Consider the following 26,876-nt stretch of genomic DNA (forward strand, 5'->3'; position numbering starts at 1 on the left):
CATATCATGGTAAAATGTTTGCGTGTTGCAGCAAGCTGGCAAAGTTCGAGCGCAACTAGTACTGGAGAAAATTTTCGATTTTTTTCTTTTGCATTGCAGATCAAACGAACTGCAGTAAGCATGGACGAAATAAATCAGCCGCACCCCTCCTCGAAATGGCACCCTTGGAATGACTGAAGTCGATCACAAAGTCCATTATTTTGTTCGATGCAAGTTCCCAAAGCGATTGGAGCAGTTTTAATTGTGTCCTGTACCTTTGGTGCGTCTTAGAATCTACTGCTGCTTCTACATCGAAGCTGATAAAGCGATCAGAAGCGCGCGAAAGCGTTATAGGTCAGTATTGAGCGTTTTGTAAAGGAACTATTACACAATAAATTCACGTTCCATGCAAAATTTTGAGATATTTGTGGCATTATACAAGAAAATTTTGAAGTTGAAGTGCAGAGACTCGCTAAATACCTTCCAGTGCGCTCATCACGGAATATGCTTAACTTTTGAGCAAAGAGAAAAGGCCAAGAGTGCGGTTGAAGCGCTCGGTTATGCCGTTAGTTTGCGGATGGTACGCTGTACTGGTCCGTTGGACGGTTCGGCATTCGTCGAGTAGTGCCTTCAAAGTATCGAAAACAAAGGCGCGGCCTCTATCACTCAGAAGTTCGCGAAGGGCATCGTGCCAAGAACTATGTGTAACAGAAACGATGCAACGTGGTGGGCAGTGGCGGTCGGCAGAGCAGCTGTTTCAGCATAGCTGGTCAAGTCATCCACTGCAACAACAATCCAGCGGTTCCCAGATAGAGCGGATGATAGCGGTCCGTGTGTGCCAATACGAACACGATCAAAGGGTCGACTTGGGCAGCGAAGGGGTTGTGATGGGCAGACTTGTGCGGGACCTAATTTTCGGCGTTGGCACTGCGCACAGGAGCGAATGAACTTTCGCACGTAGTTAAACATGCCGCGCCAATAAAATCGGAAGCGTATACGAACGTAGATCTTGTAGAGGCCGGCATGTGTGCACTGTGGGTCTACGTGAAAAGCGTCCCAGATAAAGTCACGGAGATAGTGGCGTATCGCAAAAAGGCCACTTGCCACCGTCAGAAAGGTAGCTGCAGCGATAAAGGAGATAAAGGAGAGCTTGAGAGGGTGAAGAGGTGGATGGATCAGAAAAGGTGCTGATAGCACCAGGGATCTTTGCGCTGCTCCGACGGCATGTTGCGCAGTGCATGATATATAAGTGTGGGCTCAAGGGCGGATAGGCAAGCGCTTTCAGCGGAGGCCACAGAGAGAAAATGCGTCAGAATCCGTGTATTTGCGGCCGGAACGGTAGAGAACGCGGATGTTGTACTCTAGTAGCCTAAGGGCCCAGCGAGCAAGTCGGCGAGAGGGGTCCTCAAGGGTGGACAGCGAACAAAGCGCGTGGTGGTCAGCGACATCGAAAGGGTGACCACACAAATAAAGACGGAATTTTTCGGGGGCCTAAATAATGGCTAAACACACTCTCTAACCGAATAATTAGCCTAGGCCTTCGTCAGAGTTCGGCTCGCGTAGGCGACGGCATATTCATCGAACCCAGCTATTCATTCGGCGAGTACGGCGCCGAGTCCGATGCTGCTGGCATCGGTGTGAACCTCGGGTGGGGCAGCAGGATCTAAGTGGCGGAGGATAGGCGGCGAGGTTAGCAGGGGGCGTAATTTCGTTGAGGCGTAATCTCAGGCGGGTTCCCAAGCGGGAAGTTCTTTGTCGCCACTTAGAAGGGCTGCCAGGGCTACGCTAATGGAGGGGGGATTTTGAACGAAACGCTGCAAATACGAACATACACCAACCAAATTTTGAAGCTCTTTTAATTTCTTTGGTTGTGGAAATTCGGCGACAGCGCGCAGCTTGGCTGGATCCGGAAGGATGCCGTCTCGCGATAAAACATGGCCGAGAATAGTGAGCTTTCGAGCGCCGAAATGACATTTATTTTTAAGTAGACGTAAAGTCCCGCATCCCTGAGGCATTTCAGGACGTGCTCCAGGCGGCTGAGATGTGTTTGGAAATCAGCGGAAAAGACAACTACGTCATCCAGGTAGCATAGACCGGTGTTTCATTTCGAGGCCGCGCAAAACATTAACCATCATACTCTCAAAAGCGGCTGGAGAGTTAGACAGACCGAAAGGCATTAGGATGAATTCCTATAAACCGTCGTGTGGTATGAAGTTTGTAAACAGGGATAAGATGCCTCAGAAAGGCTGGCCAATGTTTCGATAGGAGGGCCCATCTTCTTCAAAGGCGGCCTTGTCATCCTGGGCTTGCTAGTTTTATACGGTTAGTGCAGTGACGTCACGTGCGGGTGTTGCCGCTCGCGGCTGGTTTTAAAGGGAGAGACTTCAGAGGAAATGAGCGCTGTCGTCCGACGTCTGTGAGCTTCGTTCCCAACACGTGGGCGACAAGAGCGGAAGAGTAGGAGCGTGGGGAGAAAAGAAAAAAAAAGTAAGACAGAAAAAAAAGGGGAAAAAAAGGGGGGGGGGAGCCAGGGCGACACCAAGACTGAAAAAAGTGAGAAAGAACAAGAAAGAGGAAAAACATTTTGAGAAAGACGGGGGCCTGGTGGCACGTAGGGGATGCGGGAGGTTAGGAAGCATTTAGGGGTATCGTTGGCGGCGTGTTCTTGTGGCACTGGTACATGCTACAAGCATGGGTACGCCTTTTGCACCAACCTACGCGAACATATTTATGGGGATTCTAGAAACATATTTCCTATCGCGCTGCACTTCCAAGCCCCACACACACCTACGATACATAGACGACATACTCATAATATGGGGACATGGTCAAGACAGTCTAGATAAATATGTAGGATTTCTAAACTCTTTTCACCCAACAATAAAATTCACCTCAGAATCCAATTGAGCGCATCAACATTCTGGACACAACAATATACATTGACAATGGGGAGCTAGAGACAACGCTGTATAGGAAACCTTTCGACAAACAACAGTACCTAGAATATAGCAGCCACCATCCCAGACATTGCAAACAAGGCATCCTTAAAGGCCAAGCCACACGACTACGTCGCATTTGCGTTGAAAACCAAGACTACATAGATAGACTAGATCACCTTAAAGAAACCCTATCAAACAGGAACCACCCAAACAGTGACCTTCAAACAGCCTACACCGCTGCAACCAAACTTGATCGAGACGAGGTCCTCAAGCCCCGCCCGAGGGTCACAAGAACGGCGCCACTTATTACTACTAAATTCTCAAACGAACTCCCAAATGTGAATAGCATCCTCAGTAAGTACTACCTAATTCTCACCAGCAACCAGAACATTAAGATTTTTCCCGACCCTCCCAGGGTAGCCTACAGACGCAACACTTATTTTAAAGATGTTCTTGTACACGCCAAACTAAAGACAACGAGGAAGTTGGGAACCAATCCTTGTGGCCGCCTCAGGTGCTCCACATGCAAACATACTCATTCTACCACTACAGTAAAAAGTACAGCGTCGAATTACGCACACAAGGTAACTTCGACTTTCACCTGCACATCAAGCAACGTAGTCTACTGTCTAGAATGCGCCGCTTGTAGTAAACAATACATAGGTGAGACTGGACAACAAATTCACACAAGACTCAACGGTCACCGCGCGGACACAAAACACAATTTACCCAAAGCAGTAGCCAGCCACTTTAATGAACATTGTCATATTTGACAAAGCAAGGCTCTATATGCTACAAGCAAATTTCCGTTCCCCTCGCGAAAGGAAGTATACGGAATCATACCTCATACACAAGTTTAATTGCCTACACCCGACGGGAATTAATTTGGCACGCGGCAACTTATAATCTCTAAAAGCGGTAACCTAAATCTGAAATTCTCATATCATCAACTAAGATACAAAACACGTTATGCCACCAGCTAACCTCAATTCTTAACCTCACCTACTCTTCCGTTCGAAAAATTTTTCCAAATTTTTCCAAACTGCTCGATCCAATATACTCTAAGGTTTTTACACCTATATCAACTGTACGAACCCCTTATTTCATGTACACTTGCCCCCGCCCGCTTCACCCGCGCACGTCAGTCACCCTCCTGTTTCTTATTCCTGTTTCGGTCCCCCCTCTCTTTTCCCTTCTTTTTTCTTTATATATATTTTTGAAGCCCCCTCACCAACACATTCCGAAGTAAATATGCCTTTTTCGGAGCCTCAACAAGGGTATCGCCATTTTTGGATGCCGCTGTAACGACACCTACGCTGAGCGACTGGGGCAATACCCTTTGAAATACCATGCCGGTGCCTTTCAGTCACCCCATACATTGCACTGCAGACTCCTCGTCGCCATCTTAAGTACTTCAAGATTACTCGACGTATTGCTGCTATGCTACTCAAGTCACTCTTTCATCTCGTTTTTTTTTCTTTTGTGTTACTCGCGCACTGACCGCCTGACCGTTTCTTCTAATGCCACAAGAACATGCCGCCAACGACACCCCTAAATGCTTCCTAAACTCTCGCATTCCGAACGCGCCTCCAGGCCCCCGTCTTAATTTTTTTTCCTCTTTCTTGTTCTTTCTCTCTTTTTTCTGTCTTGGAGTCGCCCTGGCTTCCCCCGCCCTTTCTTTCCTTTTCTTTTCTGCGTTCTGCCAAGGACAGCAACCACGAGCTCATGCCGGTAGCGATGCTGCTGAGGCATAGTTTACTCTTTTTCGTTACAAGAGGTCAGGTGACCTAGCCGGCCAATTTACAGGCCCCTGATTTCCATTGCATTGCGCATACAAAGTCGCTCTGTGCTCGACTGCTGCTGTGTGCCACCCCCTCTCGCTAATGCCACACAAGTGGAAAACGTGACAGTGGGGCTCCGCTCAAGCTTATTCACCACTCCTTAAAGGAGTTAGAGCACGAACCGCCGTCCAGTGGATGTGTGATCGAAAAAGACGGGACCAACTATTTTTCAGCAGACACTGAACGACCACTGGTACTGGTGACCAGTGCGCTTCACCCAGTGTGGATTGGAATCACTCCAATAATGTGCATTATGCAAAGTTGCCTGCAGTTTCTGCCAGAAGGCTTAATTTATCCATACGATGTTGTTCGAAATATACTGTGACTGACCCGCTTTTGTGAGGGCCCAGTTCGAGAAACCGAGACTATTGTGCAGGCCTCGTCTTCCAAGCATTCGTGCAGGTTGAGGTGGTACTGGTGAAAGGCCAGGTCATTTATAATCCCATAAACTGTTGACTTGGAAAGTGGTACCTGGGCAGCCACATCCCGCACGGTAGCATGAGGGTTTGAGGCCATAAATTCTGGAACATCCGCACGTAGGCTTGGGCACAGATAGAGTCCTCCGCCGCTGTTTCTTGAAGATACCGTCTTGTCCCAGGTTTTCATCATTTCTGTTCGTCAATGGGTTTGGTCTACCACCACACTGCCATGACATATTTTGCGGCCTTCCTATTCTCATTTGCAGCTCCCAAGGCAAGGATCATGCCTGCCTTCTGCTCATTAGAGAAAAACATGGAGAATGTGAGGTAACTGAACGCACCTTTAACCCTTTGCACTGGCGTTGTCAATTCGTTTTCGTGGCAATAGGTTCTGTTGCAAAACAAAAAAGAACCATCCGTACACTTTATCTGCGCTAAGACAACAGCCATCACAGCTTGTTTCCAACTAACACCAAACGCGACGTGTTGCTTCGGTCAGGGCGCGGCAGTTAAAATGCTAGCTTGATCACGATCTTTTGTTTCCTTTATTTTGTTCTCGCTATATGAGAAGGAGCCTGTTCGAGGGCGCTGCTTTATGATGCGGGTGGGAGTATAGTCCCGTGGTATTTTTCAGATTTTGCGGGATTTATTTATCAATCGGAAAATTAGTGCGCAAGTAATATTTCGCTAAAAATACCGCAGTTAGATGTCCCTTGGCAGTCTCTACAAATGCCTCAGTGACATGTTCATAATTGTCACAGTAATTCCCAAATTAGATAATTACATTTACCTAAGTTTGAGTAACGAAAAAGTACTGGCGTCTACTGCCCTGCACTGGAACAATTTGTACAAGGTTTTCTTCGTGTGACGCAACTGCTCTTTTTTTAAATGTTAGTGCATAATAGTTAGGACACCTTGTATATACATTATATATTATAAAGTTTTACGTGCTCAAACCGCGATATGATTCTAAGGCATGCAGTAGTGGAAAGACCGGATTAATTTTCACCACCCGGGCTTCTTTAATGTCCACCTAATGCACGGTAAACGGGTGCTTTTATAATTTTCGCTGTCTAAATTCGGCCGCCACAGGCGGGATTTTATCCCACGATGCCGACTTGGCAGCGCAACACCAAAGCGACTACGCCTCCACGGCGGGTCACCACGTAGATCTCACAATCGCATCTTTCACTTTGTTTTTTAAATATGTTTTTTCGTTGAACAACTTGTCGAAAGTTAGCCGACACACGGCATAAGAGTTGGGTGTGCGATGACTCGTTTAAACGTTGTTCATTTTATCTTAAAACATAAGTACTGACTGGAGGAAGAGGTGCTTCTGAGCTTCACCAGGGTAACTGGTGTGGGTGGTGGCCGCAGGGCGCTGTCGTGAAGGCTCTGACGAGGCATTGATGGTCCAGCCAGGCTACACCGGTCATGATTGGCGCCGAAATTTGCCGACACCACTGGCACTTGCGTACGCCTCGGCAGCTGCACACAGTGTATGCAGGGCAAAAGTCAATTCAATAGTATCCGAAGAGTAATTTTTCCAGGCTAATTTTACGGATTGCCTTACGAACATTTCGTATTTTTTTTTTAGTTCAGGCATACTTGCACATCATCTACAAAAGCGAAAATATGAAGAACTTGCCTTTTTAACAGAACTCGGGTTCACGTTCCGGAGTTCCGGGTTCAGCTCAAAAACTATGTTGAACTGAAGCTGAAATGCAAAAGTAAAAACCGAAGTCATTTACCAGGTAGAAAGACTGTTGTACAAAATGTTGGTGCCGGCCACCATTTGCCTAGCAGCGCTCTGTTACCTGCACCGACTCCGGCACCCCTAGAAATGTAAATTCCTTGACAAGACAGCTGTTGGCACTCTCACATACTTGGCGAAATCAGTACCGAGGTAGAAATCATTTAGTCTAAATGAAAATATGGCTGTCATAGCAGGGAACGGCACACGCAACTGGATACTAAAACGAAATCAACAGGTAAACTAGGTCCCCATATCATGAAACAGCAACGTGACGTGCAAGAATACTTCACACATTGGGCCTGTAATCCATACCTGCCAACCTGTAATCCTTCAAATTTATAAGCAGTACTCACGGATATCACAAATACAGCGGAGATTTGGCAAGAGGAAGAGGCGAATATGCATTTTCTTTATATTTGCCCTTAGCCCGCACTTTTCCAATATACACACGCCCTTTGCTTACAATTTACGCTTTAATACAGCACATAAGGCGTAGGAAAACCAGGCAGAAAAAAGATTTAAAAGCAACGCAGTGTTTACGAATCGCAGTGACCTTTTCAGCTAAATTATTTTTTCGGGTTTGTCTCGCACGAACAAGGTGTCCCAGTAAACATGCTCGAAGCTAGTGGCGCTCTGTTTAGCGCCTTGTATTGCCACACAAGGACGACACAGCTTCCATCGCCATTTTCTTAATTTTTTTGCAAAGCACAGCTTGCTCTAAAATTGTTCGGCGCTTACCAGCGGTATATACGTCTAGAGTCACGGATAGAGAACTTGCCCAGTGCGCATGTCCCGGGAGCGGTATTCCTCAGTAGACAACATCGGCCACTCCGCTTGTTCCGAGCCACACATTGCACATGGCTGCTGTCTGGCGTAGTCGACAACGTGGGTAAGTGTGTGCCACTAGGTATGGGCCCGCACAGACCACTTCGGCACCCACTATTTGCTGATGGGAATGCGCCTGTTCTTGAGCAATCACATTGGATACGACTGACAGCGGAGGTATAAAACCTTAAAAATATTTCACGTCACATGCATTCTTTGGAGACGATTGGCGATGTTAGTGCGACAAAATATGTTTTAACGATGGGTGTGCAATTGGTGTTCAGTTTGATATGTTGGAATTATTATCATGGCATTTTTTTCGACCACTTAGGTGGTGTGGCGTAGGCCATTCGTAGCACGCATTTGCTCCATGCGAGCCGCACGGGCCTCCATCGCATAGCGGCTTCGGTGCGGTGGTGCAGACGTGCTTGAGAGAAGGTAAGAGGGCTCAGCAGACGCTATAGCTGGAGTCGCGTCATGTATAAGGCATGTACAGGAGCCACGTTTTTTTGCACTTCCTATAGGATACGCTGCATCCTCTGGCGGGACCACTTGTCTATTGGTATATCAGTGGTCATACGTCCAGTTGCAGCTCTTGACTTGGACCAGGCTTTATCGCTTTACACACGCACCCACGCGCGCGCACACACAGCCACACCCACACACACACACACCCACACCCACACACACCCAAACCCAAACCCACACCCACACCCCCACACACACACACACACACACACACACACACAGACACACCCCCACACACCCACACACACACACACACACACACACACACACACACACACACAGACACACCCCCCCCACACACACACACACACACCCACACACACACACACAGACACACCCCCCCCCCCCACACACACACACCCACACACACACACACCCCCACACCCACACCCCCCCACACACACACCCCCCCACACACACACCCCCCCACACACCCACACCCACACACACCCCCACACCCCCCCCCCCACACACACACACTCTGCAGACCCACTGGTTTATGGCTCGTTTGAGTCGCACACAGAAATTGCAAAGAACCTTCACTAAACAGAAGCGCCTTCATTTTCACTCAAACTCCGGGTCAACGCAGATAATGATATTGCCGAAAAAGAAACTGCGTCCAATCTCAGCGGCATCACGACACACATAACCATTTGCGGCTTTCCTCTTCGCGAGTTCTCGCCAGTGCTCCACGCCACAGGCGAGACAATTTTTTCTGGTTTTAGTTGTTGCCACGGTTAGAGCGGCTGTACCTCTAACGTAGATCATGAAAGCAGGCGAGGCGTGCAGACACAGACGCAAGGGAACCAGACTCCACAAATGCCTTTTGTGTTCGTATCTGCATGCCTTACCGTCTTTCATAATGAATGATTACCTACAAGCTTAACTATCTGCAGTTCTAACCAGTAAAGTTGTTGCGAGTTGCTGCGGTTTCTTCGCGATGGCATTGATAGTGAGCCGCGAGTATGCGCAGCGTTTCCGATGGGGCGCACTCAAACACCTGCGAAATCAGCTCACGGTGGAGACTAAGATCCACGTTACCGATTGCTTGGAGAGTGGTTGCTCCACTTAAAGAGGTACATGTTTTTACTACACGATTTTTTGTAGGTATTTATTTTGTGGGTTGCTAACTCCAGTTAGTCACTGCGTGCATACTGAAACTTTGTAGCAGCTCTGACAACAGAGGTTCTTCTCGAACTTGTATTTGCCTCGTTTAAAAAAGCATTTCAAGAAATCAAAATAAAAAAACTGGATAAACGCATCCTATTTACCTCTGCCCTCGAGGCATAGCTTCCAACAATTACTAGAGGAAAGTGTGGCGCTTCGATCATTCATTCATCATGAGAATAATGGATTACATATATTTCGCTTCGGGTGTGTGGCTTTACGCGTTCCTGCGGCTTCGCTTATTGCTCTTTATGTGTGCCTCCATTCGCCTAAATTTCAAATTAATTTTTACTTTTATCATTGTAGAAGGTAACATTACCCTGCAAGCGCGCATAATCGCTGCTGCTTAGAGCGATTCCGCTTGTACTCGTTTCCATGGCTTAACGGTTTCAATATCGAGCTTTTGAGCTAGAGGGCCTTTGCTCGAATCCTGCCGTCGGACAGTTTTGATAATTTGTGATGAATTCTAACGCAGTACTATCTTCAATTTAGTCACCTTACGAGTCTCGAAGCCTTTTAAAGTCAGAACGACGAAGCTTAGGCAAATCTATGTACTGCCCACCATAGCCATGCTGGCTGAACTGCCCTCCTCGCAGCTCCCGTATTCACTAGCGCCAGAGTTACTTTTAGTAATTGTATGAAACTGCCTGGCGGTTGTCTTTAACTAGAGTCCATTGTATACGCGAATACCTTTCTTTGGCGCTTTCGTAGTTTTCGTGGTTGGAGGGTCGTTCGCTCGCTCGTTCGGGACATTTGCAGAATCTGCTGACGATTATGGTCAAAGTAAGCAGTGATTTTAAACGTCAATAACAGGTTGTGTCCCGTTGGTACATTCATTTTGGGAGAATGGTGAGAATGCGTATTTACTACTATCGCCTACGTATTGGTGAAGTTGTCTGTAGGTCAGACAGCAGCTTAGATAAAGCTCGTGGCCCAAGTACGTGGATAAGCTGGGTAACTGCGAGCGTGAAAGCAGTCAAATGGAGCTTTCAAGTAAAGAATCTACCACTGTCATGGATTCGGTTCTCGAATAGAATAGCAGATATTTGAAAAAAAATTCAATATTTTTAGAAAATGTTCCTAGTTTATGCCCTGGAACATACAAAATCCAGCAGAAAATTTGAAGCGGCGTTTCTACATGAAAGCGTTCGCGTGTACCACCTGACAAGCAGAAAAAGGCGGCGCTATGAGCAAAGCAATGTTCAGTAAAGTTAAAGCAAGCTATAAAAGAGTACGTACACCTGTACGACGGACAAAAATAAGCAAATGGTCGTCAAACCTAGAGCGCGCTCAGAAGTTCACCCTGGCCCTAGCAGGGCGCACACCGCACTAGCTAGCACTTCCGATAGCAACCTGCAGCGGTTTCGCGAGCTCAACCTGCAGCGGTTTCGCGAGTGTTCTCATTGCAGCTCCGTAACATTATGCGAGTGTTCGTTTAGTCAACCGGCAGTAGCTGGATGGCACATGCGCGTAGGTGCACCAATATGCCACGATGTCGGCGATACCGAGACTATCCCTTTCTCGAAGAAGTGGCGTTTGTCTCCTTACACAGACCATCGGCTTTCTCGCGAGCGACAGCCTGTTTGGAGGCCTTCGTTTGTGCACAATCTTCATGGGGACTGATCAGGTCTTCCTTGCGAAAAGGAAAAATTGCCGTTGCTCTTCGGTTCCATGTTGAACAATGTAAGAACAAGAGAAAAAGTATCACTCATCCCTGTGCACTTCCTGTTTACAAAGCACGTAACATTTCATGCAAAGCCAATCGCAAGGCCCATTCAACTTCAGCAACGTTAGGCGTTGGGTTAGTTGGTACTGACTGATCCTTTAACTTGTCCCATTCAATGTCCATTGAAGCAGTGGGTTGGTAATCGCACTGACACCAAGAATTAGGAGTGCATGCCAGAAGAAGCCACACTACATACACCATACAGCGTGCTTGTCTTCGAAGTGCATCCAGGCAAAGAGATTTTTTTTTAATCTTGTATAAACCAGTTAGGATCTTTTCCTTTGTTTTCTTGTCTTTGTCAAGTGAAAATTTTTTTAATTGTTTAAGAGATCCAGTTAGGATTTCTTGCATTGTTATTTTTTGGTCAAGTGAACATGTTTGTAGTTGTTTCAAATTTAAATTAAATTGATTTGAATGTACGGTGTACGTATATTGCTGTATGTGATTTGTTGTAGTCTTCCTGTAAAAATTTGTACTTCGTAACTCACCATGTCGAATCTGTGCCTGCGTGAATGCAGCGTGTCTAGGGCCTAGTCAGGTGGCCACGTGTGTCACCTTTAGCCCTGTTCATCTGGACAACTGCATATTTTCTAAATTTCAATAAAATCAAAGTCAAAGTTAAATCAACAAAAATATACCACTGTCTGCTGTTGACGATAGGTGTCAACCTCGTACACCTTTGCTGTGCCCAACGGTTGCCAGCTGCCAACAGACCATGTCGATCGTCTAATCGGAGTGCGCGTGCGATCCGCTCGTGCCGATTTAGCGTACACTAAATTTAGTGACAAGACCTGTCCTGCACACGTCCGCACTAGTCCGCACGCAGGCGAACGCGGGGGCAACGGTTCGACGAAGTTCCGGTCATTGACGAAGGATTGACAAAGTTCAGGTCATTAAGACCTAAGAGCTGTTCTGATGAATATGCTATTATCGTCATGCGAAGAAAGCATACGGCGAAAATCGCGGGGTACGCGCATTTCTGGAATGGCGAAACCCCCCTCCCCTCACCACTGCTTTCGCCAGAGCATAGCTGCAGCCATTGCTCGCGTGTTGCAGCTCATATTGAGCGCAACAGTGCGTCATCAAGGGCTTAAAAGGGAAGTAAAAGCATTGTGTATCCTACGAAGCATGCCCGTGTGCACAACTTTATTAAAATATGTAGAGAAGGATGTAAAGTGAGGGCTGTCAAGCTAGTCTTTAGTTGTTTTCTTTAAGCCTTGCCTTCGCAATGTTGTAATGTTCGGGAACGCGCTCTTCTATAGGTGAGCTCCACATGATTAGCAAGCAGCTCTCTTTGCCATTACATGTTCCTGTGAGCAATTTCGCTTGAGCAGGGAAGAAGTTTGGGCGTGTTGGTGGGATACATTCAGACTGGGATACATAGCGCAAAAGATGACACAGGGACAAGCAGAACACAGGACGAGCGCTCGTGAGAGCGCTCGTCCTGTGTTCTGCTTGTCCCTGTGTCATCTTTTGCGCTATGTATCCCAGTCTCGATTTCGCTTGCTTAAGTCAAATGGAGACCATTGTTAGTGCTGAATGTTTCTGAATGTTATCAGAGAACTCCCGAACTTGACAACCCAGCTGCCCATTTCTCTCCAGTTTTTCCCTTTACAAATAACCGACTTTGTCTCTAAATTTCGAGAGATATAAAACCCAAAAACGAAGAACCGAACTTCTAATGCATCGAGCACCGTGCTACTCGTTGCAGCATCCGTAACGGCATGTAGGTTTGTGCAATGAACTTTCAATTGGTCGTCGGCGCACGCGCATCACACCCGGTGTCAATGACCCTGACGAACGTTAGCCAAAATGCCCTCATCTTTCTTGCATCTACAGTGGATACAACATGCCACAGCACGCAGCATCTCTCAGAATTCAAATTTTTGTCCAGGTTAACAGGATCACTTGCAATAAAATGTTTCAACACGACATTTAGAACTATTATTTTTAGATGTACGCATTTCTAATTTTGGTGTAAAATATGGACAGATATTACCAACAAGGCAGCCTTCCAAGCTTCATGCGATAAAGCGCAACTAGGTATGCTCTCAAGAGCCCCGAACTGGCGAACATACTATTTAGTTGATTTTAATGATTCCTTTGTGCTCTCAATAATACCGAGCCTCTGAGCATGTGTTGGCGGGCTAGTTGGTTAAGCATGATTACAAAGACGGCGCCGAATAAAACAATTGTTTTATTCGAGCCGTCTTTGTAATCAAACTCAATAATACAATGTGCAGTGTAAAGATACAAACTTTCTAATGTAGTCAGTGATGAGAAAATAGTTTTGCTTTACAAATGCTTGAAATCAATTCTTTAACTGTTGAATAATTGACTGATGAAATGTCAGAAGCTAATGTTAGCTTCTGACATTATTTTTTATTTTCACCCCCCAAAACACACTTATCGCCGTATGGAGTTGCCAACTACTGCTAATCGCAATATGACGTATTCAGATATGTGTCGTACTCCTCACAACAATCTTCCTTCAACAGGCATCATACATCGACTTAGCCTTCCGATGCAGATTGCTAACAGCTACAGGCGATGACGTCATGTTCGGGCAATCTGTTCCTGCTGATATCTCGCTAGCTTAAACAAGGTTCTCGTGATTGAGATTGTAACATTGCGTCGTATATGCCTGCCTTTTTTCTCTTTAGTCTTGTTCGCCCCATTCTTCAACAACTTTGAAATTTTTTCTGCGTACAGAATATATCTTGTAATACTTTTGTAAAACACGGCTGCATTCATCTAATACGAGACAGATGCCCAATTTGTAAACTTTACAGCGAATTCGGCAAAGTTATGTGGTAAACTAATGGCAAACTACGTACCCAGGGACAGGAAGCAACAAGGTTTTCTGTAAAATGTTCAAAATGGAGCACTTCACCGCCGATGGTGAAAACCAAATGAGGATATCCAGATCCATACGGATCTTCGGATACGAAATTCGCAATACCCGTCTGAAATAGAGACCTTGAATGTTTTTCATTCGATACACATCTCTATACGACTTCAGTTCAGAAGGACCTTGAAACGGTCTCCTTTCGCCCATTTTCAGCAACTTCCTTCCCTCCCAACAATGACTTCCACCCGACCATACAACATCATTAAACACTCATCACTACATCATTAAACACTCAATCACTTGGAGTGCGCGGCAGAACACCATTACAGTGAAGTGTACTCGGAAGCATGCACTTACCTCCTTGCGCATTACCTCCCCCTGCTCTTCCCACTGCGCCAATATGCATTGCTTATTCTTGTCTATGCTGACCACCGTGGCCGAATGAATGCGCCCTGCAAGCAGAAATCAAGGAACACTGTAACGTTAGGAATCTGAAGGATGACACAGTTCAAGTGAAACTTGCAATCATTTAACATGGCGAAAAATTACCTGGTTATCCCCACAAAATCTAACCTACCAGTCATGCTAAAACTACGGCCAAACCGTCAAACTGTAATTCAAGCGTAAAGACAATACAAACCCCACGCTAGCATACGCTGGAGCAGGTTTTTAGTTTTGATCAGTTCGCGAATAAAATTTCTCATGAAAAAGCTAGCATTACAGAATCATTTAACTTATGCCCGCGACGAGAAAAAGAAAGGGTTAAGAAGTAGTTTGAAATTTACTTTGTACGGAATGCCGATTCTGCTCTGAAGTAAATACTTTATCTCGTCTTATGGAGCCATGAATCGAAATTATTCGTCTCTAAATTTGCGTTATATGTAATGCCGTACGCATCACACAGGAAGCAAGCAAAGTTTGAGCCCATTTGGGGTGGTAGAAAATTGGCAGTTGAAATTTCGAAATTCCACCTGAACCGTGCCGCAGTCTGGTGACACTTAGCACTGACGAAATGAAACGCAACCTCGGAGTAGGTCAAGCTTATGATAAAATACCATTAAGTGTAGCTCACGAAAGAAAAATCAAATACCGTTTCTTAAAGATGGTTGAACGCGAAGCTTACCCCCGATGAAAACTGAATCGAAGTCAAAGTCCAAACCCAAGGACCACGAAAAGAATCCCGAATATGCTGAGCGACCGGATGCTACGCATATGTGCTTGGATTGCTTGTTTAGGATTGTATTTGTTGAACGTTGAAGTTGAACGAAGATATTTCCTGAAGTTGCATAGCCCCTTGCGATTTATGAACGGGCGTCTGAAACGATGCGATCCCGCGTATCGGCAACGGCATGCAGAAGTCATGCGTATCCGTCGACAATCCGACCCATCAACGAGGCGGAAGCCAGGCGCCGTCGCCGCGATGATCCCAAGGTTTACAACTGGGAGAACGCGGCCAAACGCCAGCGACTCGACGCAGAGCCACCTGAAAAGCCGCGTCTCTTCAGGTGGTTCCGCGTCGCATCGAGCAAATCAAGCGAATCTTCTCCAATCGCTTCAGAACAGGGACACCCGCTTGATTTTATCGAATTTGGGCATTGCAGGTGTACCGTCAATGAAACCGACGCTCGGTTTTCCAGACTTGGTCTTACGTCAGAAGTTTACGCACTTAGCCCTCTTTCCTAAGATTCACAATTCCGATTCCGCTCTTAAAGACGAACTGTGCCTTCGCCAATCGTACATTTTACCTGGTGTCCGATCACCAAATGACGGCAGCGGTACCACCAAGTCCTCTCGTACATTCACTCGTGGACGCCATGGACTACCATCGACTGGAATCACCTTCCCACCTCCCCCACTGCCATCTGTGACACCGCTGATTTCAATACGGTAGCCAATGATTTCATATGTATTCACCACTCCTCTCTGTAATGCCCACCGGCTTTGAAAGTGCGCGAAGAAATAAATATATAATAAGCACTAAAAGCGCGTGGCAGACGTACGGTGTTGAAAAAAAATAGAAATCGCTTTTTAACAACACTAAAAGCACTTTTCTTGTCGTGAACTTTTCGAAACAAATTATGTAATCACCCGGAGCAGTTCTGCAAAGTTAGAAATCCCAGTCGCTCGCAACTAGTGGCCCTATAAGATAACGAACGCCCGCGTATTCCTGACAAACTGCGCAGCACATTATAACTCCTATACATATATTTTTATTAAACAGCTTGATCATGAATATAAGTGTCCATCAGTATCACAATATTCCCTGTACTACCTTTGGTTCTGCAGGCAGGACACAAATGAAGCATTCCAATTTATAATTCCCGTCACGTGTGGGTGGCACAAACTTACCATTGTAAATAAACACAATAGATTTGCAGTGAAATTCTGCATCATCTCTTTAATCACTTCTTATTAGGAGTGGTGCTCAACGGCTGCAAGGTGGAAAAGATTATGCCAGCCCTAGAGATGGCAGTCATGCCCCAGTTACTGCTCTTTCCCTAAGCAGTGTGGTTGCATACTAATGAACCACGCAATGTACTTAGACACAAGTTTTTATTGTTCGGTTTTTGTCACGGTTTCACTTTTAATGCACAAATAACGCCGGTGTTAATTACCTAAGCTCTAATCATGACCTAATCATTACAGTCGACGCGATCTATGATTTCGAAAAAGCTTTTGACAAAATACGCCATGAGTAGCTTCTAAAAATGTATCGATTAAGCCCTAATCCTCTTTGCCTTAGAGTGGATCTTTATTTTTTTGACTAATAGAGAGATGTTCGCTTATGCTAGTAATAATTGCTCGACTAGAATCCACGTTCTACCCGGGGTACTTGAAGGCAGTACCAGAGTAACCAGTTTTCTGATTTGCACGATTGACCTTCATGCTATCATTTCTGCTAACACACCTCTCTTCGCAGATTGCGTGGTTTATTGTCCCACCCATAATGACAATGACACCCCATCACTTTAAGACATCGTTAGATGTAGGCACTGGCTAATATTACGGAACACTAAGAAAATATTACTCTTTTTTTTACACGCAGGAAACATTTCAGCCCCATGAAGTAAGTCATCTGCAAGGCCGAAATATCTTCTGTCGATACATGGAGGCACCTGGCATCACCCTGTGAACCATTGTTTCTTGGTTCTCGCGCAGAAAATATCGCTAACGAAGCAAACCGCACTGCTTGATACCTTCAACAGTACTAGCGTCCGGCTCTCTTCTAAGAAAAACCACCAGACTATTCAAAATCGGCTCACTTAATTGTAACGTGCATGCTCAATTCGGGACTCAGAAAAATATTTCCTTTCTCATGGACTTTGAGTTTATAACCACGCATTTGGCTAATTTACTCTTATTACTCATATCACAACGGCTTTCCAAAACTAAATCTGACGCACATCTTACTTATCATGAGCTGAAGCGTCTTAGACGCAGGATGTGCCTTAACCACAGGCTTTACCATTCGCTTTTAGTGTCTCGTGTATTCTCGAGGCTCACTGTCGCTGCTGCACAAACCATGCAAATGTTGTCAAACCTCGCCGGCTCAGACTGCCGCTCAACTGCTTCCGTTCACCCCCCTCCCCTCCCTTTTTTTTATGCGGCTGTTTTCACTGCAAACGAGGAACACTCTTCCGAAATACGCTGTGCTCCACTCCAGCGCACGTGTAAATTCGCGTGCCTTGGTCATTAGAGGTACAAATAAATGAATTAATTACCCACGTTTACGATACCGCAGGGCACAAAAAAGATTTTGCAAATTGTGAAGATACTTGATAACACTAAACTACCAGCAGCAACGTACGAACGCCATCCCGTAATTGTGCAGAACACATTACGCTCCCTTCTTCTAACTACAGCGGCAAATACCGGTCTATATACAGCACCATCAAACTGATGACCTTGCCTCCTCTGCGTGTCAGATTCAGCTGCTGAGGAGAGAACATGCATACGAGAATAGCAAAATTACGGCCGGCAAGGGACTTCCGCGCCTAAACCAGTGCGGAATAAGGTATGTAAATTTATCTAACATTAAATCAGCACAAAAGAGAAAACTATCTTTCCCGCAACACCAAACTTCGTCGGCCACCAAAAAAAGGTGCTTCACACAACACGGCCGTTGAGGTAGAGAAAGATAAAAGGCAAAGGCAGGGAGGCTAACCAGATATTAGTGTCCGGTTTGCTACCCTACACTGGGGTTGGGAGATAGGGGTTAGAATGAGGACGGAGAGGAAAGTGTTAAAAAATGCACACCAGCCATTGAAAATGCACAGATCACTTATTACTTTTAAATAATCATTGGCGCATATAACACGCAGAGTATGGAAAAACCCGTAAAACTGGACACAACCACGAAAAAAAGTAACTTTAAAGTTCGTCCTTGCAAAATATACTGCACAGCGCGTAGTGGTTAATGGATGTTTACTAGACACCTTTCGCATTTACTGCGGCATACACACCGGTCACTGCTGCTACGAATACCCAACGCCGCACTCAACTCCGACGTTTTATAGCCACTTGATGTCTGTAGTACAACGTCAGTGATTTTGGGCAAAAAGCCTTTGAAGTGTATAATCACATCGCCGAAGCAGTGTACTGCCACTTGCTTACAAATGCGCTGCCTAATCGCAGTATTTTTTTCTTGTAAGTTTATCATGGGGTCATTTGGGTCGAAAACTAAGGCATCTTCCTTCAAGGACTGCACGTCTAAAATGTTGGGCTACGTTTCTTTAGCTCTGCGGGAATTCATTTAAAAAAACTGAAAGCGAAAGAAAAAAATTCGAACCAAGAGAAAACCGTAACAAATTTGCCACAGAACGGGTGTCGTGATAGCGTGATCATCGGAGCGATGGAGTAGCTTTGGCAGTGATGCTTCGTATGCAATTAAAGGCAGCACGAATGGGACGGCGACAGAATAGAAAGATGAATGACTAATGTTCGTCCAGCAGTCCTATTTGCGCTGTCTTTATAAAGAAGATCAACCAGCTCAGCATATTTTGCAACCAACTGCAAGTCTCCTGTATTAACGGACGTGTATTCCACAAGGAAAGCCTGGGCTATTACAGAGCCACAATGACGCAAATACCAGAAAATATTTGAAATACGTGTCGTCACGCTAACGCGCCACCGTCAGGGTAGCGGGGCGGAATTTAACAAAAATTAAACTGACCGCCTACCCTTCTTTATAGTTCGTGAACAATCGAGAGAATGCCTAGGCTTCGTGAAGCGCCAGTGCAGACTGCGTGTTGACGCATTGAAGCAAAGCTGCGCGGTGATATCCGAATGCGTTGCTTCCTGTCGCCTGCTACATACCCTGGGCTTGCCGAACCTTCACGGCTTTGCAAATAATTTGAATGTAGAACAATTTCCTTCTCTGTGGTAGCAAACTACCGTCGCCCGGAAGACAACCTTGCTTTCATTGTAATAGCGATTATATGGACACCCCAGGCGCATTTCTGCCGTCGCCATAGAAGCGCTGCTGCAATATTTTAAAGCTACTAAATTGAGTCAGTGTCTGATCCGGACTGAGTGACCGAACGATATCCCCAGTAGACTTGCTCTTCTAATCTTTCCGTCCCCTTTTCCCTTTCCCCAGTGTAGGGTAGCCAACCGGGCTCAGTCCTGATTAACCTCCCTACCTTTCCATTATCAGCTGCTCCCTCTCTCTCTCTCTGCCGTAGCCGTGAGGCTGCGCGCTTAGTCCAAGGGCGATAAATTCGTCACCGCGCGCCGTGTGCGGTATGTGCGAGTGAAAGTGTGCGAGGGTGAGCCGGCGAAAGCAGCCTAATCTCGCTCGTGCGAGTGAATGCGGGCCGGGAGCGCGCCCTTTGCTATCGCGCGCGAGGCACGGGGACGGTCTGCGGCGGCTGCTGTTTACGGCACATGCACATCTTCAAAGCGATCTGAGATGCTTGCAGAGTGCACGTAGCTTCGTGTGCGCAGCACTTACGACGTTTCGTTCGCGTTGAAGCGAGATGCGCGAAGGTCAATCCGATCGCTGCTGGTGCCGCGATTACTCACTCCAGCATTTTGACAGCGAGTTTCCGAGCTCATCGAGCAAGATGTGGTCATGTTTACCTGTGCGCGCGTTACACCGTGCTCGTTAATTTAGCAAAAACACGTTGGCAGGGTAGTTGGTTTGAAGCCATATGGTAGAATGTGAACGCGCGTCTGTTCAGTCGCGCCTGCATATTCTATCATTGTTAATTTAGTTAGTGAGAATGTTTGCAAGCTTACACGGCAGATGAAACTACTACCCTTACTCCGTGTAGCTATCTACTAACTTGCTATCGCAATCGGTGTTTAGCCTATCGACCGAAACTACTTTGTGTACAGCACGCAAAACGCCACTGCTTTCCCGAATTTGAGCCTTAAGATATGCTAGGCGTCGGCGAATGTTTTTTTGGTGTGGAGGAGGGGGCTTACAATCTCGTCTCTCTGTAATTCCAGCGGTTCGCTTAACGAGTAAATTTTGCGTTAAAACTAATGTTTGTTGTAGGCGATGCAGCTCATTTGCTCAGGGTGGCGCATCCACCGACATGAGACGTAGTACCGCAAGGAAGACTTCGTACGACCCTCCTCGAGCAACAAGTCACTGCTGCCAGCGAAGTTTCGATTCTCCGCACGCAGCTTAGTGCACCAGCACAATATAGAATAAAGCCCCCTAAACTTCGTAAAGTAGCGACACTCTCCTCCTCCGTCTTCACTTCTCGTTTCTCCACTCTTTCACGCTCCCTCCTCGACCGTGGCAGCGCCTACACTGCTCGAGTGTAGAAATGGCGCCAACATGCGCTCCTCGCCACTCCGTAGACGCTTCTCGAGCAACAATGGCGCTGACGAACGGCGCGAGGGCTCAGGTGATGCTATTAGGCCAACAGCGACGCGGCGTCGGCCTCGGTCAGACCGCACGAGGAGGAGGCGGCATTCTTCAAAGCGTGCTGCTACTTAACGAAGTTTAAGCGGCTTTTCTCTAACAGACGGGAAAAAAACGAACCTGCGCGCGGTAGTTTCAATGCGCGGTTGCGCAGGCGCGACTAGCCCTCCGTGGAGCGGAGCCACTGGCTTACGTGTTCACCCCGCCTCAGATCATCGCTTCTTGGGGTCATCAGGTGCAGATGACAGGGCTTGGCCTTTTTTATACGCCGAGAGCGCAATCCTTCAATTCGAGAGAAGCGAAAACATGAAAATTTACGCATGACAGACAAGAGCTCGCGAATGCTCTGGAAAGATTGCAGTGCGAAACGAAGAATAATGCGTCATCGAGTCACAGCATTAAAATAAACCCATAACGACAACACAACCAGATATGTACGAAAAAGCCAAAGTCTCGGCGACATGTGACGAGATGAGCGTGATAAGCAGGAGGACATGCAAAAAAGACAGAAAATGACAAGCGGCCCACAAAGGCAGACATATAGCACTGGAAAGTCGCGACGTGTCCTATCACCAGCGAAAGGCTACGAAAGGCAACGTGAGGAAGAAACAAGGAAGAGCGCGATTGAGACGTGGCTACAAGCAGGCTTCGCGGCACGACCGCCATCGAGCTGAGCGGAAACCGAGTAAACAAAGCTGGGGCCGAATCTTATAACGGTTCGGTTGGGGAACCGTTCCTTTGGACTCACCTGATTGGCCAAAATTTTGATTACGTCACAGGTCGTCAGAGGCAGCAGGGCGGTATCGCAATTTTCGAATACGGCACGCATCTGTCAATCATCTTCAAAGCGAACCGGTCGTAGGGACCGGAGAAGGGGTAGTCCACTTTGGGTTCCGTTGCTGTGGCTTGGCTGTTGGCTTGTGACCCTGGCCGCGCGCGCCGGTCGCGCGTCCCCGGAGACGTGCGGGCGTCGCGCGCGCGTGCGTTGGTTGCTTCGGAGGCTATTGCTTGCCTTCGTCGTCTGCTTGGCGTTGCTCTTTCGGTGTCGACCACGGCTGAAAATGCGACACGCTTTCGAAGAAGTGACGGATAATGAGTTGCACCGCCCTTTCTGGCTTTCTAAGTAGACCTTTTGCAGCCTACGCTATCAAATGGAGGAGACTCGGGTGCAAGCGTACGAGTGGCCATTCCACGCAGAGGAAGGGATATTGCGCGCTGCGGTTCATCGGCACCGGCCTGCAGCTCCCAGAGCTCAGTCGGAGGCGAAGCATTAATCGGAATTGCCTAGATCTCTGCTGCCGGCATTGTCCACAAAGTTTCTCTCGCAATTACTGTCTTGGCCGGTTGAAGGGCTGGGTCAGCTTTGCCGTGACTTCAGCTTCAAAGTCAATGCCAAGGAGATATTTGCATGGTGAGATTGAATTCCCAGTGCTATCGCCAGTGTGAATAGCTCGCAGATCGCCGTTCAGCAATCAGAAGGGTTCAACCTAGGCTGGTTCAGTGCTTCCTTCGTTCGGCTGATAAAACTATACAGTCAGGACGGGAAGGTATTGTGGAGCTCTCTTATATGACTGCCCTTTTTTCTCTAGTTCGGGAGTGTCATACTTTGTTTCTCAATTTCACGGCACAGCGCGCACCGTCAGCACCACACTCTTCGATTTGACTTCGCGCAGGCAATGCTGGGCCCGTATACCGTAATGTTCGATTTAAGTTCCACTGCTTCTATCACGCGACGCGCCGTGGGGCAGATTGCAGGGATAGCGGCAGCGCGGCGGCGAGCGAGTCATGTCCGAGCCGATGACGAAGGGCGAAAAAAGAAGGAAAATTGATATAGTCGGCTAGTAAAGGTGTCCCTAAGAACCAGTTCACGGTTTTGTCGTGCTGGTAGTGCGTTCCTGTTGCATGCATCGTGCGAGCTCCTGGTAGCAGACGACATAGCCCTGCGCTCTGCCAACTCCGTGGCCAACTCATTTACGTTTACGATACCGCCAGTGGGCTGCGAATGAAAAAGAATGACATTAATAAATTACTTCTGCATTGCGTAAACGCCCGACACCACAAGTTTATATTTCAAAACTTGGCGTATAATATTTAATTTATATTTTACATTCATTTAGCAAGCAGAAACATTCTGCAATTCCTCGATTAGCTCGTCATATAATGACGTACACTTCAGAGGTGGCACCCTCTCATATATTGGTCGCGTACTCCCCTTCTTCCACCGCCGGCTTAGGAGTGGCACATCTAATGACGTAAGCGGCGAAGCGGACGGTTCGTATTCCGAACCGTTATAAGATTCGGCCCCTGAACTGCAAATGCCACCAAGTTTTCTTGCTCCATGCCAGTTCATGCTCCAGCCATAAGAGAAGAAGCGTTTCCTGTTTTTAGCTATCATACGCAGATTACCGTGACGTCTTTTATCATGAGCCTCCACTGGAATCATGGCAACGGCCGCAGCCGTAGTCGCATCAGCGTGATAAGAATTCATTGGTCACGCTGCTCCTATCTGTCCCCCAGATAACACATTAAAGAGGAGATGCGGCTTCGCGATATGTTGTAGATCAAATAAAACACGAATGTACAGAACCCGGAACAACACAATGAATGTAAGACGACTAATTAATAAATCGGCAAGGAAACAAATGCCAAATGGAACAGCTCAGCGTCAATGCGCGAAATTAAACAAAAAAATTCAGGAAAGAAAACGCACCACGCAAGAGGCAGAATTTTAATGAGTTAAACAAAAGGTTTGAGGTTAAATGGTTAATAAGAGATGAACGATGTTAAATGAAGTATGAGGTTGATGAGCGAAAGAGAGACCTTGGTCTGAGACGAAGTGAGCAGTCTACATCAGCAATCACTCATCGCACACTCCCGTGTTGACACGAATTCCTTTATAAGCCTAGTAGATTAAACTTTTCTTTTTCAGGTCTTCTAGAACCGTGGATTATGCCTCGACGCGTTCAGGAAAAGAAGTGGCGCATTGGTGGGCAATTGTCGATGGTCGCGCTTATATTGCAGCAGTGTTGCGCTCTCCCGTGCTTTCCGATGACACGGCCTCGATTCCGCTAAGTTACGGCGTCACATCACGGAAGTGCACACGAAACACTAGCCTGCCTCGGAGCTTTCTGAAATGCGCGCAAGACACCTTTTAAAGCGAAAGCATGCTAGGGCTACTTCCCTCGGTAATCTGCCAGTCCGTCCGTCCGTCTCGCTAACGTATGACAGGATGCGCTGCTTAGGTATATATGCAGTCTATGCAGGTATACACGAGAATGGCTTATGACTACGCGTGACTATTGAGATTTATGAATACAACCATCTATAGTTAGTACTAAATGGGTATTAGGAGTAATTAAGGTTAATAAAAACTACTGAACTTAGGAACGTTGAAATAAGCCTAAATAGGACTGCTTTACGCTGAATAGTAAGGAGGCCTAATGCGCATTAATTAAAACAAATTTCTTAAGAGTAACGATTATTGACTAAGAGTTATTAGGAATATTCAGGATAATGAAGATTGCTTGGGGCGAAATTTTTATGATAATCATGAGTAATTCACGTTAAAACAATTAGGCCGCATCAACAACCGTTCGGGCGCCTAGTGTAACAGTCAAACACTCCGAACATGGTGCGACCATTCATCTGACTTCAATATAAAAAAAAAAGAAAAACGAGCATCACTCAGAAAGAGGGTCAGCCTCTCCTGTTACTTTCATTGCGGTTAAGCGTGTGCTTCCTCGCTTCACTATAGGCTTACGTTAAAAAAAAACAAAGAAGTCCGCTCAAGGCGAAGCCTCACCGTCGCTTCGTTCAATGTCGACGCTGGAACCAATTCGGAGCCCTCCCACTTGTGCAGCCATTGCGGTAGTGGATGCAACAGTCGGGTTGGATCGAGGCCGAAATCAGTCGCAGGAGCACATACGAGTAGATAGCTCTAAAACTAGTATTACTGAACTCCTTCCCAAGGTCGATCCAAATACGTCGCGAAGCTGCGGGCGAAAAGCGGTTCAGTACAAATTGTCACCGACATCAGGTAACGGTGGTTATGGGAGCAGCGATTGAAGCGCGACTATGTTTGTAGGGAACAAACACTAGCAAAGAGAAAGCGTTCTTTTATTCAAGCGAGCCGCAGTTACATTCATTCAACAAAAATAAGATTCGTGATCAATTTTATATATTCGTGACGAGTTAATAAACTACACCTTTATTTAATTTTATTATGATTAGCAAATACATTTCTTTTTAGCGCCCATTGTTACAGGGGGCGTTTACGCCGCTATCACTCGCAATGCAATGCACCTCTTAAAATGTGCAGAAAAGCGCGCTCGTAAAGTTCACCTGTCGAAATCCGCCCCCCTCACCCGTTGTGCTTTTTTGCTTGTCGACGTTTCTCTGAATGTGGTGACGTGGTTAGCTTCGTCGCTTCTTAACCTATTCAGTCAAAAGTATTGAGTTACGACCGCCAGATAATTGTTTAGTTGTTTTCCTGCGACTGAGCTGGCCGACGGGCTTGGCGTCCGACGATAGGACCAGCACTCTGCACCTAAAGCTTTCGTCGGCCTCCAAAGAAAGTACGTTCTGTGCAGGGGTGCGATTTCGACAACCGTACGGCTGGCCTTTTCCTGCATCGCTTTCCGGGCTGAAAACTCGAAACGTCCATCAAGTCGAATGGCGGGGTATTTGAATATATAGCTCTAAAGACAGGCCAGCAAAACAAATTTCGCGCCTTCGAAAACAAAACGACGTCACTTCTGTTTTTAACGGATATGGCGTCACATTACTTTTTCTTCCACCGGAAGTGTTCCCTCCACATTCAGATGCCGCTAAGCCCCATTAACCGCGGATGAAGCGCCATGTTTTGAACGTATGCGCTCCTGTGGAAGCTTCGGTACCAGGTATATTTACCTTGTCCTGCCCGTGACAGCTAGCTTAAATAGTTTTACGTTCAGTCATTGATTGCTGGCCTACTTTGCTCGCTCCAGTGTGGCCGGCCAAACCAAGATTGACCGCTACGTGTACGAAAATTCGGCAACTAAAATGGATATTCTGGGGCATGGTGGCCAGAACATGCCTGTGGCTCTGCAATAATGTTTCGCGCATGCAACTCACAAACAAACAGCATAGCCTTCGAGATCTGGTTTTGTCACTCGATGGCAAGCGTTGCTGGATCATTAATTTGGACACTATAACAAAAAAGTTACGGCAACGATATTTCAAAGCGAACTTTGCTTCCTTTTCCGGGTCACCGGCTGCTAGAAACCCCGTTCACACCGCGAAGTATGGATGCGTCGCGCAACTGTCAATCGGTATCTAGCGAGCCCATCGTCGGCTGCGAGCGGAACCAGAGCACAGAAAGTTTGCTTTCGGTTAAGTTGCAATGGCTCGCTATTGGCTCGCGACCCTGGCCATGGCGCTGCCCGAAGACACTCGGGCGTCGCACGCGCGAGCGTTGGTTGCTTCAGAGACTATTACTCCCCTTCGTCGTCTGCTTGGCGTTGCTGTTTCGGTGGTGACGAAGGCTGGAAATGCGATACGCGTTCGAAAAGATGACGGTTGTTATGTGCGCCACCACCATCGGCTTTGTGAGCAAACCTTGTGCAGGCTACGCTACGAAATGGAGGAGACTCGGGTACAAGCGTACCAGTGGCCCTTCCACGGAGATGAAGGAACTGCGCGCTGCGGTTCATTGCCACCGGTCTGCAGGTCTGTCGCAAGTGAACCATTAATCGAAATGGCCCAGATCTCTTTCGCAGACAACGTCCACGAAGTTGCTCTCGCAAGTACTCTCTTGGTTAATAGAAGGGCTGGGTAAGCTTTCTTGTGACGCCCGCTGTCAAACCAATGAGAAAAATATATTTTAATGGAGAGATCGAATTCGCTGTGCTATTGCGAGCGTCTAAACCTTCATATAGGAGGTTGCGGCCAAGTACTGCACAAGGGTGGCCAATCCTGCTCTGGTGAGGGA

The 26,876-nt window shown here is 46.8% G+C and overlaps 1 protein-coding gene across 1 annotated transcript; it reads right to left on the minus strand.

Annotated features, from left to right (window-relative positions):
- Nucleotides 1-1,567: 1,567 nt before the first annotated feature.
- Nucleotides 1,568-24,894, minus strand: LOC142583702 (uncharacterized). Its single transcript, XM_075694189.1, has 6 exons — nt 24,711-24,894; nt 14,389-14,483; nt 6,827-6,895; nt 6,498-6,666; nt 5,090-5,280; nt 1,568-1,642 (listed from the first exon to the last, which is right to left on the minus strand). The coding sequence occupies exons 1-6, from the start codon at nt 24,769-24,771 to the stop codon at nt 1,568-1,570; spliced, it is 660 nt and encodes a 219-aa protein (XP_075550304.1). The 5' UTR covers nt 24,772-24,894.
- Between the last annotated feature and the right edge of the window lie 1,982 nt (nt 24,895-26,876).

Source organism: Dermacentor variabilis, chromosome 5 (genome assembly GCF_050947875.1).
Source record: "Dermacentor variabilis isolate Ectoservices chromosome 5, ASM5094787v1, whole genome shotgun sequence".
Taxonomy (NCBI): Eukaryota; Metazoa; Arthropoda; class Arachnida; order Ixodida; family Ixodidae; genus Dermacentor; species Dermacentor variabilis.

Excerpts from the sequence above, each read along its gene's own strand:
- LOC142583702 (XM_075694189.1), bottom strand. The coding sequence starts at position 24,771 with ATGGCTGCACAAGTGGGAGGGCTCCGAATTGGTTCCAGCGTCGACATT. Across the intron at positions 6,896-14,388 it reads GGGAGGTAATGCGCAAGGAG|CTTCAGTTCAACATAGTTTT; the intron begins GTAAGTGCATGC and ends TTTGCATTTCAG. Across the intron at positions 1,643-5,089 it reads CTGGGCCCTCACAAAAGCGG|ATCCTGCTGCCCCACCCGAG; the intron begins GTCAGTCACAGT and ends TCCGCCACTTAG.